Source organism: Pygocentrus nattereri, chromosome 6, assembly GCF_015220715.1.
Source record: "Pygocentrus nattereri isolate fPygNat1 chromosome 6, fPygNat1.pri, whole genome shotgun sequence".
In the NCBI taxonomy this organism is placed as follows: domain Eukaryota; kingdom Metazoa; phylum Chordata; class Actinopteri; order Characiformes; family Serrasalmidae; genus Pygocentrus; species Pygocentrus nattereri.
Window position 1 is genome coordinate 38,880,214 of NC_051216.1, and position 14,705 is coordinate 38,894,918.

The window sequence follows — 14,705 nt, forward strand, 5'->3', positions numbered from 1 at the left end:
ATAGATAGCCCCTCTCCAAGCGCACACATATGCACACCCACACACCTCTCTGAATAGTGAGAATTTGCTGCGCCACCACTGACAGCACTTCCAGGTCGATACGGTTGAACTCGTCAAAGCATGCCCACGCACCACAGGACAGCAAGCCCTAGAAAAAAACAAGCTAAATCAGAAAATATGGAGGACATGGATGCAGGAGAAAACATTCAAAGTCACAAAACAGTAACAGTTTACTTGACCTGCTACATAACACTGATATGACCATAGCATGTCAGAATGTCATATGCTGTCATGAGGTATATCAGATTTTGTTCATATATAGTTATGTTACCGTTACCACTAACTGTCAAGACAGATGCCATGCTTTATGTCATGTTATGCAACATTTAGTTCTGGCCATGTAAGCTGATTGGTTGAGAAGCGGAGAGATATAGTGTATCACTCCGCTCAAGGAGATGCTCAAGCCATTTGAACGTTTACTTCTTATTTGGATACTTGGAAAATGGATACTTTTAAGATCACATTTGACCTATAGCCGACTTGGTCAGACTCTGGAGATGAGACTACACTAAATTCCCAAACTGGCATTACCACTGAGCAAGCTTTTTAGTCCGCAGCTATGACAGAAGAACACCTAAATAACCTGTAACTAGCCAGAAATGAACCAAATACCATTCGCCGAACAAAATGGGCTCCAAGATGCTTTACAGAATGGCTGGAACAAAACAACATTAATATTGATCTAACAAAAAAGATAACACTAAGCTAAACTTGATATTGTGGCAGTTTTATGGCTCAGTCCGTACTTCAGAAGGCGAGGCTTAGAGCAGACTGTGTGGAGAGTGAGCGGAGTTCGTTACTCTGTCGTAGCAACAAGCTGCTTGTTAAGGAGCTATAATTTGGTAGAAGGAACTGCTCACATTAAAACATAATAAATTCCACGTTCATGGCCCAATTTATTTATTTCTTACTTTATTTATTTAACTGTTGTATAAAAGCATAGAACACTCGAGGTCGTGTGTTATCGCGAATTGATTTGGTAGCAGGCACGAGTCGAAGGCAAGTGATCTTATTTCGCAATCACACACACACAAACACATTTTCGGAGCCGCTTCTCTCTCAGGGTCAGGGCTTAAACGGCTAACTACAGTACAGTTAGCTATTGTAACATCTAACATTATGGCATCTATCATTACAATTATTAGTTGTGGTGACATAACACTGTTATATGATTAAATATTATCTGTCATGACAGCTCATGACAGCATATGACATCTGTTATGACATGTTAATAGCACAATGTTGTCAATGTTATGTAGGAAACAGGCATGTACAAAAGCATTTAATGCCACCACAGACAGATTTTACACATTATGGTTACGACTATGATGCCTGATGATACATTGTTTTATGCTAGTTTTTAAAAATAGTATCCAAAGAAAACTTTTACCACTACTTTATCATTATCGACATTACATACAAATACTCATGAGACACATGGAGGTTCACTGCTAGCTTAAGATAGCAAATAAAATGGCTATATTTACAACTCCAGGTTCCTATCACCACCACTGAATGACTTCACTTCTCAAAGATTAAATTATTCAGAAATGGTGAAATTCCCATTTGTGGGAATTACAAATGTGTGTAATATGAACTTTCTTGGTTTTGGTCACCAACTCCCCACCAACGAAATCTGTGTTCATGCAAAATTTAGTTCCTACCTGCATCTAGCATGCTGCTCCCCTTTTCCTAACACTACTGCTTCTGATATTTTGACGTGTTTTAATATGAAAACACAGTACAATGTTACAAAATACTTTTTCAAAACTCAACCTGCTATCTTTATTGGTGTACTGTTTTGTCTTTTGGCCCTCGGCCCACCACGAACATTGCACCATGGTCCACTCAAGCACAAAAGGTTAGGACACCTTTTGCAATCAGGGATATTCAACACTGGATTCAGATCATTAACAGCCTCTTTTTGACGTCAGAATGCAATAGTTTCTTTTCTCTCATAAAAAAGAGCATATCTTGAGTTTTGTGAATTTGTGTTCTTTTCACATCAAAGAAAGTGGACTTGCAGGGTTCTGACTTCACTGGAAGAGAATAATAGTTCAAAAGGCGCAAGTAGAGATTTTCTGCACAAAGGGCTTAAACTTTACATAAAGATTTCAGGAAATAAAAATGCTCATAATGGTTCAGCTATTCTGCTGAATTTCTACACAGGATTTGCCGCTGAGCACTCCAAAGATGGGCTCTCAAAACCCCTGTTGCCATGGCAACCAGTGATGTTCTTTTCTTACGGTTCGCTCTCTCTATCTCTAACTCTGTGCTCAAAGTACATCTTAATACGAATGAGAAAGGAACAAGGATGTGCTCCTCCAAACCTGAACCACCTCTGTGCCATTTAACCTTCCTGACTTTCATTTTCATATCAAACATTCAAGGCACTTCAGCGATTACGAAACATAATTATGGCTCAAGTAATGTTTGTATGTCTTTTCCAAAGAAACGCTTACAGTTGACTAAGGCAAAATAACTCTCTTTCTGTGGGGTTCAGCATAAAACCCTTAGATCAGTAAAACACTGAAGTGCTTCTTTTCTTTGTTTATTGGCCTAAATATTTTGCATTTAGGCCTATACAAAACTTTTGTAATGGCTCAGCTTTGCACATTCAGTGTATTTAAATGTATTTGTATTCCAAGGCTATGTATTACAAACCATGACACTAACTTACAAAACAAATTCAGAAACCTCAGAGTAAAATGATTATTTACTCTTCTGGTGGTATTTGCCTGACCTTAAAGAACTTGCCCAGAGCAATGTAGTCGAGGCCATCTGAGCAATTGAAGACCACACATTGCTTCGCCACAGCTTTGGCCAGATCTTTGGTGGTTTCAGTCTTCCCTGTACCTGCAGGACCCTCAGGAGCCCCTCCCAAGTGCAGGTGCAGTGCTCCAAATAGCGTTCTGAGATTGGAGACACGAAAGGAAAAGCAAGAAATTAACATTTTTGTGTGTTTTAGTATATTTTGTGTATTTTCAGTTTAATGACTAGCTCCAGACATGCCAAAAAGCCTGACCCTGTAAGTACCTCATGACTATTAGAAAACAAGGAAACTAAGCATCACTGACGCACAGCACTGCTCTTGTGAAGCATTAAAAGCAATTTGACTGCTGATGGCACCCTCTTGTGGACAATTTTTAACCTCCTAAATGTGAGTGAGTACACTGTAAAAAAACAACATTTCAAGGCAACACGATGCATTAACAGCTTTATTACAGCTGCTTTGTAGTTTGTCTATATAATGTTAGGTGATAAAATTGGCAATAAAATGAATAGTTTATTAATTAGTTTAACATAGATAGATAGATAGATAGATAGATAGATAGATAGATAGATAGATAGATAGATAGATAGATAGATAGATAGATTCTTTGTAGAGCCATATAGCAGGGGGTAAGAATGATCTCACACGGCGCTCTTTAACACAGCGCAGCTGCAACAGATGGCCGCTGAATGTGCTTCCCTGTTTATCCAGTGTAGCATGCAGGGGGTGTGAGGTGTTATCCAATATGGCTAACATAGTTTATATTACAGAATTTGGCAGACACTCATATCCACAATGGTTTCCAGTATAATCATATATCATGTTAGAGAGATAATCTAGCGTAGCATTGCTTATAAGTACAGCATGATGTGTTTGCCTGGGCAGGGAATCAAACCCTAGTCCACTGGGCAGAGGTGTCATCTGCTGTGCTATATGAACTGCTAGCAAAAAAACAGATACTGATGTTTTTATCAATCGTACCATGTTTCAAAAAAGTATTTCATAAATGCATTCTTGTCTTTAGGTAACAACTGGAATGGTGTAGTGGGTAAAACTGCTGCCCTCCTCCCAGCAGACTGATGTTTGACTCTCTATTTGGGACAGAACCAAACGTCATTAGATAACGCTCCTAATGCTATGTTAGCATGATTAGTAACATGATTAGACTTGAAGTCATTCTGTATGATCTGTATTTAGGCTGTTTCTCTTTTAAATATTGCTATGTCTTATTGGCAGCCTAAAGTTGGAAGAACAAACCTAGAACTTTGGAGTTTGTACTTCACACTTACTTAGTTAATAGTGTTACCTTTTCCTTTCTCTACATCATAATTCTGTTTTGCTCAATAAAAAGTGTAAACATGCTGCTATTTTTGTGGCATAATCATTTGTCGGTGTTTCCTACTTAAAGTGCTGGGAGGAGATTATTATAATGATTCATCTCCTCACATTTACCAAGTACCAAGCACTGACAAGTAAATACTGACTTGCTGATTATGAGCACTATTTAACAGTGAAATGTTTGTTTTATTTTAAGCACTAACATGGCTGCCACTGTTGCCTGTCCAAAAAACAGAATTGTCTTTCTACCAGGTTTTCCTTTAGCTTTTTTGACATGTTAAAAAAATGACATCTCAAATAACCACTTTTTTGACATTTACTTTCTTAAATGGTAAAAACTCACTATTTTGACATAGCTGGTCAAATTCCTAAGAAAATAATGAACTAGGTCTAAAGAAACAGAGAAAAACAAGTCATCATTTTGAAATGAAAAGTCATGGCAAAAGTCATTCTATGGACATTTCACTACTAAAAAACATCAAAGGGAAAAACAAACTTTGTCTGCTTTTACCTGGTATAAATGTTTTTTCATGCAAAAAGGCCACAATCAAAATGTATTTTATTTGTTTATTTTCGTCATATGTTATGAAGGTGCGCCTGTGCTCATTAGCATGAAAGATCAATTGTATATCTAACTTAATGATTAGACAGAGTAAATCTACCTTTTTTCTTAATAGATAGTTGATAGATATATGCTTGCAGTACGACGACTGACGACCAAAGTGTTTCCTGCCCTGCACATGATGATCGCTGAGATAGACTCCAGCACCCCCATAACCCAGAAGAATACGTTGCTTAGATACGTGTGTATGTGTGTGTGCTTGCCCTAAAAATAGTTGCCCAAAGCACCTTTTTTATTGAATATTTAACAAACATCAAAAGAAATGTCAATTTCTCCAGATAACATACTTAAACACTTGGTTTTCCAGTGATAATTACTAATGCTTGGCTGGCTAAACAGTTAAGCCTTTAGCTTAGAATTGCCTAACTGGCAGATTGTAGATTCTAGGTCACTCCAGCTCTGGTTTCGTATACACTATATTTCCAAAAGTATTCACTTGTCTGCCTTCACACGCATATGAACTTGAGTGACATCCCATTCTTAATTCATAGGGTTTAATATGATGTCAGCCCACCCTTTGCAGCTATAACAGCTTCAACTCTTCTGGGAAGGCTTTCTATATAGTTTAGGAGTGTGTTTATGGGATTTTTGACCATTCTTCCAGAAGCACATTTGTGAGGCCAGACACTGATGTTGGACAAGAAGGCCTGGATCACAGTCTCCGCTTTAATTCATCCCAAAGGTGTTGTATTAGATTGAGGTCAAGACTCTGTGTTGGCCAGTCAAGTTTGTCCACACCAAATTCGCTGCTCCATGTCTATATGGACCTTGTTTTGTGCATTGGTGTGCAGTCATGTTGGAACAGGAAGGGGCTGTCCCCAAACTGTTCCTACAAAGTTGAGAGCATGAAATTGTCCAAAATCTCTTGGTCTGCTGAAGCATTAAAAGTTCCTTTTACTGGAACTAAGGGGCCGAGCCCAACTCTTAAAAAACAATCCCACAGCATTTATACTTGGCACAATGCAGTCAGACAAGTACATGACAACCGCCAATCCATGGAAACCCATTCCATGAAGCTCTCTATGCACTGTTCTTGAGCTAATCTTAAGGCCACATGAAGTTTGGAGGTCTGTAGCGATTGACTTTGCAGAAAGTTGGCAACCTCTGCCCACTAAGCACCTTAGCATCCGCTGACCGTTCTGTCATTTTACGTGCCCTACCACTTCGTGGCTGAGTTGCTGTCGTTCCCAATCGCTTCCACTTTGTTATAATACCACTGACAGTTGGCTGTGGAATATTTAGTTGTGAGGAAATTTCACGACTGGACTGGACTGCACAGGTGGCATCCTATCACGGTACCAAGCTGGAATTCACTGAACTCCTGAGAGCGACCCATTCTTTCAATAATGTTTGTAGAAGCAGTCTGCAGGCTTGGTTTTATACATCTGTGGCTATGGAAGTGATTGGAACACCTGAATTCAATGATTTGGATGGGTGAGTGAATACTTTTGCCAATATAGTGTAGGTAAATTACCTTTGTTGCTGACTTGCTAACTAGTAGGCTAGATTCCGTAATATTCTCTGAGACAAACAGTGGAAATCAGTGGGATAACTTGTAGGTCCCAGAAAAGCAGGGGTCTCAATCTCAAATTACCCATGGGCATTAGCCAGGTGGTCTTCTCTAGTGTGGGCTAGCTGAAAGAATGCATATTTCTTTCAAATATAAATTTAAATAACATAACATATGAACTCATGTAAGTGCATCCTAGTCAAAGTTTACTAGCAATTCCTCTGTCGCCACAAACTATGATTACGACTGCTACTACTATTATACAAATTCCAAAATACAGCAGATATTGCTTCAGGGTCTGTCACACTGTGAACAAACCAAAGATTAACTTATCCTATTGCAGCATGTAAAAGTCACTTGACAAATCAATAAATTAAGTTAGTATTATTTACATGCAAAATAACTGACTCATAAGTCGTCAGTCAAACGCAACACATTACAAAATGGTCACTAGATAAAAAAAACACCACGTTAGTCTAAAATCTGTCATACAAATGGACGTATGAAAGATGCAGTCAATTTATTGTGGCATTTTAACATAAAGGCAGCCAAAGTTACCAAAAAATATAACTGCAATTTCCACTCCATCCAAATACCCCATGAGCCAAATTCAACACATCATACTATGACTGTTGCTAATAATTAGACCAAAAAAAACACGTTTTGGTTTAAAGTGTGTCATAATATTCACAAACTAAAGATGAAGTCAATTTACTGCAGCTTTTTCAAAGTACAAGACAGCCTACATTTACCAAAACAGTTCATTAGGTTTGTAATTTGCACTCCATCCAATTCACTCATGAGCCAAAAAATGTTATGCAGCAAAAGATCATCTGATTGACATGATTTGGTCAGATTGACATGCTAATTGGAGTTCCACAGGTATTTGAAAGCCTTAAAATTTTGCAATCACAATTAAACTTCGTATGTATGTAAAGATGTTTACAGGTATCTGAGGAGGGTTGTAATAGCAATGTTGGGTGTACTTATAAAGAAAGCTAGGACCCCAAAACAGCTGCTTGATACTGTATGTGTTGTTATATTAGTAGCAGTATAAATGCTTAGGGTTTAATATTTACATTTTAGTGTTCAATTAGATCAACTTATTTTTAACAGTAGAATTATATTGAACTGTTATTGTGATAGCATTGCAGTTATAAAGTTAGTCTACAAGGCGAATGATTAATTTTGCCTTCTCAGTGGAGTTGGATAATCGCAATGCACTGTATCTCCCACTGTGTCCTGAAAGAATCCATGAAAGCAGGTTTAACTATCGAATGGTCTAACTTACAGTAATAGCTCAGTTGGTTATAGCTAAATTGCATTTATGCTTTGTAAGCTTTAGTTTGAATAGCTCCTTTTGCTTGCAGTGCTCTATTAACATACTAATCATCAGCCTAAGCTGATTTCATAAAATTTATGTTAGGTAAGTTTGTTCTAACCTATAGCAGCGATCGGTAAGGGGTGTGATGACCAGACGTGGAGTGTTGCCAAGGTACTCGTAGCCATAAGCCAGGCCGGCATTAATCATTTTGGTCTGAAGCTGGTTCTCCTACACAGAAAAGAAACAGGTAGAATGAGTAAAATTAGCTAATAGGTTCAGACATGTTGATATTAACATTAGAATGATTTATTGATATGAAAGACAGACATTTTTTGTGACAGATGTGAACTGACTTGATCCAATTTGGTGAGATGGTTCATTCAGTGTTTATCTGCACATGGCAGAACACTGATTATTTAAATGAATATTCTTCAGTTTGCTGGAATTTTATTATCCCCTGTTCATTAAAGTCAATTTAAATAATCTCTGCATAATTTATTTGAAAAGAATATTACTTGTGCATAAATCTGTGAAATGCTTTAATAGGGAGTTCACACGGCTACTAAATGTTCAAGGTTTATTGAACTTGACTTAAATACATGATGAAGGCAATGATAAGAAGAAGAAAGATGACTCAAATTGATCACTCAAATTGCAAAAGAAGTGGACAAAAAGTCTGAGGTGCAAAAAATGACAGATTAAGGAAAAGGAAAGAACTCTTAATAAAGTTCCTCAATTTCTTCAGTAGAACATTATCAATTCCCAAGATGCTTCTCATTCAAAAATCCAATGTCCACAAGGGGGCATCATTAACACTGAAGTCGCTTTTACATGCCTCAGTAAACCAGAGAAAACCCACACCAGAAGGATCTCTCTGGTTATCTTATGAATATATGTTTGCAGATACAAATTTTACATATGCATAAGTAAAATTACATTACAAACTGTGTGCACAAGTAAATGTGTATATAAAATAAGCTATTTTGATTAAATAGGTCTAGGCTCAGCAGATGGATATCAGGCTAACTGGGTACTCCAATAATACTCAGAATATTGAGCTTTAATGAAGAATCAACCTATAAAGAAAGCAATATGCTGCTAAACGTCTGTTACAAGCTTTGAATGATTCAAATATCCATGCTTAAGAAGAGCTGGCCTAATTAGTTTTGAATCCTGTATATGTATATATGTACATTATAAGCGATTTTAAAATTATGTCTAAAACTGAAAAAGACTAAAAATGAAGATAGAAGCCTTTGCTTTAATAGCAGCGATATATAGATCATACTGCATTAGTTTTTCATGGTGGTGATTATAAGTGTTTTATTGCATCACTAATGTAAAATAACTCAAGTTTTGTATTTTTTACATTATGTATCATTATAAATTCTTATGACACATAAGAATATAGTATTTCTTCAAGCAAAATCATAATCACTGCTGGGATAAAATATTTTAAACGCCTTGCTTAGGTGCCAATGACTTATGCACATTACTGTGTTTTTGTATGTGTGTATTTTCAAATACGTTTACGGTAAATACGGTAAACACTGACTGATTATCCAAATAATTGTTACTTTGAGTACTATTAGTAATAAAATTGACAGTGTCATCGACAGCTATAAAATTTGACACTTTTCTTTCCTATACTTCTGTTAAAAGCACATATTGAAAATCTTTTGGCTAAATTTGGTTTAAGCAGGTAAAAAAGTTTTGAGTGTTGACATGACAACAAGCTATTAAAATGCGTGGGCTCTCTCGTCATTCCCAAGGAAGGACTTTTGACAGCTGTTCCTTCAATTGTGCAGGTTTTGCTCAGTTAATGTTAAAAACACTCCAAAGACAAGGTGTCCCCAAACTGTTCATGTCATTTTGTGCATTACGTGTAAAAAAAACACTTGCATACACATGCAAACACTTACAATCCAGTAGTAGCGAAGCTGGCTGAGCCACTCAAAATTATTCTCATCGTCCACACCCTTCTCAACGAGTGAGGCCAAAACATCTCTAGCGTGAACATCCAGCACCACCAGAGCTCCCAGCGTCACTCTGTTCTGCTTGGACAGCTTCCCCCGGACCAGCGCCACTATATCATCTATCTGATTGTTGTTCTGATGCAAGTAAGCTTCAAGAGCCTAAGGGAGAAACAGACAGACACATCTGTTTACTACTTTTGTTAGCAGCCTTTAAAGTCTTGATAGTATTGGCACAATAAAAAAGGTCAAAAAGCTAAAGCATGGACATATACAATACAAGATAATTTACTTGCATAAGGAAGAGGAAGGTCAAAGAAAAGTAAGTGAAAAACAGGAATTTTCAAAAAAAGAGTTCAAAAATGCATTAAAAGATATACATTAAAAGGGATTATGGATAATTGTGCATTAGAACTGCTAAGGGGGCTTTTTAATTTACTTCTTCATTTTTTGCATATTAGTTTGTTGATATGGATGCTATATTTATGTGTTATTTGCAATAGTGTGGTGGTTCATACCCCCCCCCCCCAAAAAAAAAAAAAAACCTCATTCACCAAGCACTTTATTATGAACACTTTCTTTCTACACTCATTGTCCATTTTGTCAGCTCCATTTTACAATATAGTTTCACTTTGTAGTTCTACAATTACAGACTGTAGTCCATCTGTTTGTATGCATACTCTGTTAGCCCCCTTTTACCTTGTTCATCAGTGGTCAGGACCCTAACAAGGTTAGGGGATCATTCTCAGCACTGCAGTGAGACTGACATGGTGGTGGTGTGTTAGTGTGTGTTGTGCTGGTATGAGTGGGTCAGACACAGCAGTGCTGCTGGAGTTTTTAAACAGCTCAGTGTCACTGCTGGACTGAGAATAGTCCACCAACCAAAAATATCTAGCAATAGTGTGACTACTGATGAAGGACCATCATGAAGGACTAGAGGATGACCAACACAAACTGTGCAGCAACAGATGAGCTGTTTACATCTACAAGGTGGACCTACAAAGCAGGAGTGTCTAATAGAGTGGACAGTGAGTGGACGCAATGCTTAAAAACTCCAGCAGCACTGCTGTGTCTAATCCACTTGTACCAGAGCAACACACCACCACCATGTCAGTGTCACTGCAGTACTGAGAATGATCCGCCATCCAAATGATATCTGCTCCTGAAATGCTGCAAATAATAGCCTGTTTTGAATTCAGTGTTTGGTGATGTCACAAAACTCTTTTACATTTTTCTGTCTATTTATATTTTTTATTTACATTTCAAAAGTTTTGCTCTGCCCATTTCACATTACTGTTTGTCTGAGAGCGTTTTGTTAATGAAGTACAGCCAATTAGAACAGAGATCAGTCTCTTTAATTGTAAGGGACAAAGAAAGGTTGAAAATGGTCATATAAAATTAATTTTGAACATTTTTGATACATACAACCACAAAAATGTTATAAGCAGACCTAAAACAAAATACAACAAAAATGATATGGTCTATGTCAATTGGAAAGTGTGTGTGTTTGAGGTGGGTGAGGGGGTTAAAGATTACGATTAAGTGACCCTTATTAGTCCCACAACAGGGAAATTTCACCTTCGCATTTAACCCATCCGTGAAGTGAAACACCACATACACACACATAGCAAGCACACACACACTAGGGGGCAGTGAGCACACTTGCCCGGAGCAGTGGGCAGCCCAATCCACAGTGCCCGGGGAGCATTTGGGGGTTAGGTGTCTTGCTCAAGGACACCTCAGTCATGTCCTGTCGGCTCTGGGGATCAAACCGGCGACCTTCCGGTCACAAGGCTGGTTCCCTAACCTCCAGCCCATGACTGCCCCACTAAAACTAGAAATATGGTTCTTGCAGCAATGTTACGCAGTGAGCTAACAGAAATAACTTGCCTGAGGTCCCTTGGCAATGGCTTCATGAATGTGTTTGGTCCAATAGACCTGTGAGACACAGAGCACCGTCTGGCCCGGCCACTCTCGCACCCAGTTAATTCTCAGGTTTTGTGGATAAGCCTCAATGGCCTCACCAATCACCTGCACACACCACCACAGAGAATACATTCAGAAATTTGAAGAAGTGAATGTTCATGATGTTACAGGTGTTACAGAATGTTCATGATGTTACAGAGATGAACTCTTATGATGAGCACATGACAATATTTATTTGTTCAAAAACACTCACATTAGAATAAATGCACATACACAAAAAGATACATGAACCATTAACCATTTCCAAAGTTCTCCCGAAGGAAGCCTAGTATTTACAATAATTATCCAATATCTAGTTTATCTAACCAATTATTTATTAAATTAAAGTATTTTTACTTTTTACTGTATTACTGCATATTTGTATTCAGGGGCACTTTTCTGCCAAGAAGCAGCTGAACTGCTGTAGTTCTGTGAGGATGTTGATTAAAAGCTTACTGAGATAAATATTAGGTCTTAATCAAAATATATCATATAAAGAGCGAAACAGTGAGCAGCTACAGTGAAGATACCAACCTACAACATGAATTTGTGGCAAATATAGTACAGTGTGATACAATGTCATTAATATTGCTACCCATACTATACACATGGCCCCAAATTCTCCATTCAGCATGTTTAGAGAAGATGGATGATAGAATCAAGTTTGGCACACAGCAGATCTGTCTCATAGTTTGTTTTAGGTACAGATCTAATATGACTGTAATATTACAAAGAGTGTGGGACAATGTAAAACAATCCCCTCGCAGAGCATGTACTCAGAACTGCCTGGTAAACACTTAGCCCCCATCCATTAATCTAGTGACACCCCTGTTTGTGTATGAATGATTATACATTTAAAACACCTTTGGTACCTTTGACTGACCCTAAACCTTAATTATGTTTATTTAAATAAAATACATGATTGAACATCATAACACTAGCAAAAAACGTTACCAAATGTTTCAGTAGTGACTGTGTCGGTTTTGACAATTTTAGCTCATTTTGAGCTGAACTCAAACACTCTAGCCAGCCACATGACTAACAAACACAGATTAGAACAGTTGTATACACATAAATTAATATTAAAACACAAAACGTGTGGCAAATATATGTGTGAGTAGTGACTAATTAATGTTTCACACTGTTTTTCACATTTGCTTCAAAACTGGGATGTAACTGCTCGCTATGTGGCTATGAATGACAGGGATTTTAGTGTTAAATTTTAAGTCAGTAGAAATTCTGTTTTGAACTCTGACTTTGAACCAATTAAGCAGAATGAATCATAAATATATAGTTACTTATATCTAAAATATTAAGTAATATTTGAAGCTAGCAGAGTTTGTAATGATAGGATGATTGTATAAATATCAGAAAAAGTCCAGGCCATAGGGTAGGCTCTGTAGTACTTTTACAGACAATAATCCTCTAAATCTACATAATTATCCAAGCTTATTTTGTGCTACAGTTTCTCTAGGTTGGACAGGATTTTGTACCAGCATTCTGTAAAGCATGCCCAAATTTGCAAGAGTAGCTACAAATGAATGCAGAGCATGGATTGGTTCATTAAAGACGTTATGTTCTAACATGGACAGAACACAGTTCTTGTAAAACATGTTTGGATCTCTTCTGCTTAAATATGGCTGAGGTACTGAAGGTTCAGTGACTTTGAAAAAGACACCGAATTAACTTCCACACTTTTCCACACAGTTCCTCAACTAATCTAACTGACTGCGCTCAGCTGGCTGATTTATGGGGACCTTTCTGTGTGCAGCAGCGCCTTTGCTCCATTAAATTGATCCTGAATCGAACTGCTCTGAAGCTCTAAGTAGAGTCTAGCACCTTATGTAAGGACTTCAGCATGCCAGACTCCAGCTCCAGCAGCCACTTCTCCACCTGACCGCGGGCTTTGGAGGTAGAGATGGTGTCCAGGAGTCCCACCACCTCCCCCTCGCTGCTCTTCATATGGGTGATGTCCAGTACATCTGTGAATACCACGCTGGCTATGCCCTCAAAGCACTTCTTCAAGTGGGGCTGCACCCTGGGGGACACAAAGAAGGTCAAAGTTCTTAGTTAGAGATGCAATGAAATGAAAATTCTAACACACAGACTACATAAAATTTAATTACTTATTAAATGTAATCTAAACTATAGCATGTTTCACGAAAACAAGAGTGCCATTTTTTTTTTACATTTTATGAAGGATTTTTGATTTGAACATACAGTTCTATCTAGTTCTTCCTTTTACCATTTAAAAGATTTAAGCTACACTACATGGACAACATCAAAGTTAACAAAAGCAGTCTTTTTGGCAGAAGACAGCTATCCGAATTTATGTTTATAAATGTTTATGTTGGTTCATGTCAGTTGTCATTGACATCTTATGTAGGTGTCATGTGTTTACCTGTATAAAAATAAGATGAATTGACTTTTAAATGAGATGTCATTTTGAGTAGTTTGGTGTGAAACGGTTCATTGTAGAGAATCAGATTTCTTTACAGTGGTGTTGATAGGAACCAGGGGTCACCATGTCTACAAGACAAGTATAGCCATTTTAAATACTATCCAAAACCTCCAGTGAACTTACACGTGTCTCCTGAGTTTTTATTTGTAAAGTTGATGATAGTAAAATAGTGGAAAATCTGAAACGAATAAGTTTTCACTGGGTATTATTTTGCCTGACAACACCCTGCATTTGCCCCAATACGCTTATGAATCAGGCAGTGTATTCGTAACTATTTCACATAATAACTTTCTGTCAGGGACCTTTTAGATGTGGATGTCTGGTTCCTATCAAGACCGCTTTAAACAATTCTGACTTCACACCAAACCACTCTGAACAACTGCTGAAAAATCTTTAACTAAGAGGTTCTTGGTGTTAACTTCCACACCATCTGAAATTATCTTCCAAAGAGACAACACTAAGACTGGAAGAGGAAAAGGTTATGGGAGATGCAATGTTTAGGACTTTCTAAACACTTGGTGATCCATCGGTCAACTAATACAACTGAGCGAAACTTTTTTACCTCCCTTAAAAAGTCACTGTTTTCAGTCGGACAGAAGAGCAGAATTGGTGTCACCATCAAATTCTATGCTCATTTAACCTGGCTTCCCTCCTTTAGTCTGAAGAATACCAACCCACG

The 14,705-nt window shown here is 37.7% G+C and overlaps 1 protein-coding gene across 1 annotated transcript in view; it reads right to left on the bottom strand.

The window, feature by feature from the left end:
• The window catches only part of dnah7 (dynein, axonemal, heavy chain 7), a 181,672-nt gene that overhangs the window by 131,201 nt on the left and 35,766 nt on the right, over window positions 1-14,705 (bottom strand). The window contains exons 21-26 of the mRNA XM_037539674.1: window positions 13,405-13,603; window positions 11,491-11,631; window positions 9,550-9,762; window positions 7,746-7,855; window positions 2,804-2,972; window positions 46-148 (exon numbers count right to left, since the gene is read on the bottom strand). Coding sequence (XP_037395571.1) covers window positions 46-148; window positions 2,804-2,972; window positions 7,746-7,855; window positions 9,550-9,762; window positions 11,491-11,631; window positions 13,405-13,603 — 935 coding nt within the window. The remainder of the gene's footprint in view (window positions 1-45; window positions 149-2,803; window positions 2,973-7,745; window positions 7,856-9,549; window positions 9,763-11,490; window positions 11,632-13,404; window positions 13,604-14,705) is intronic.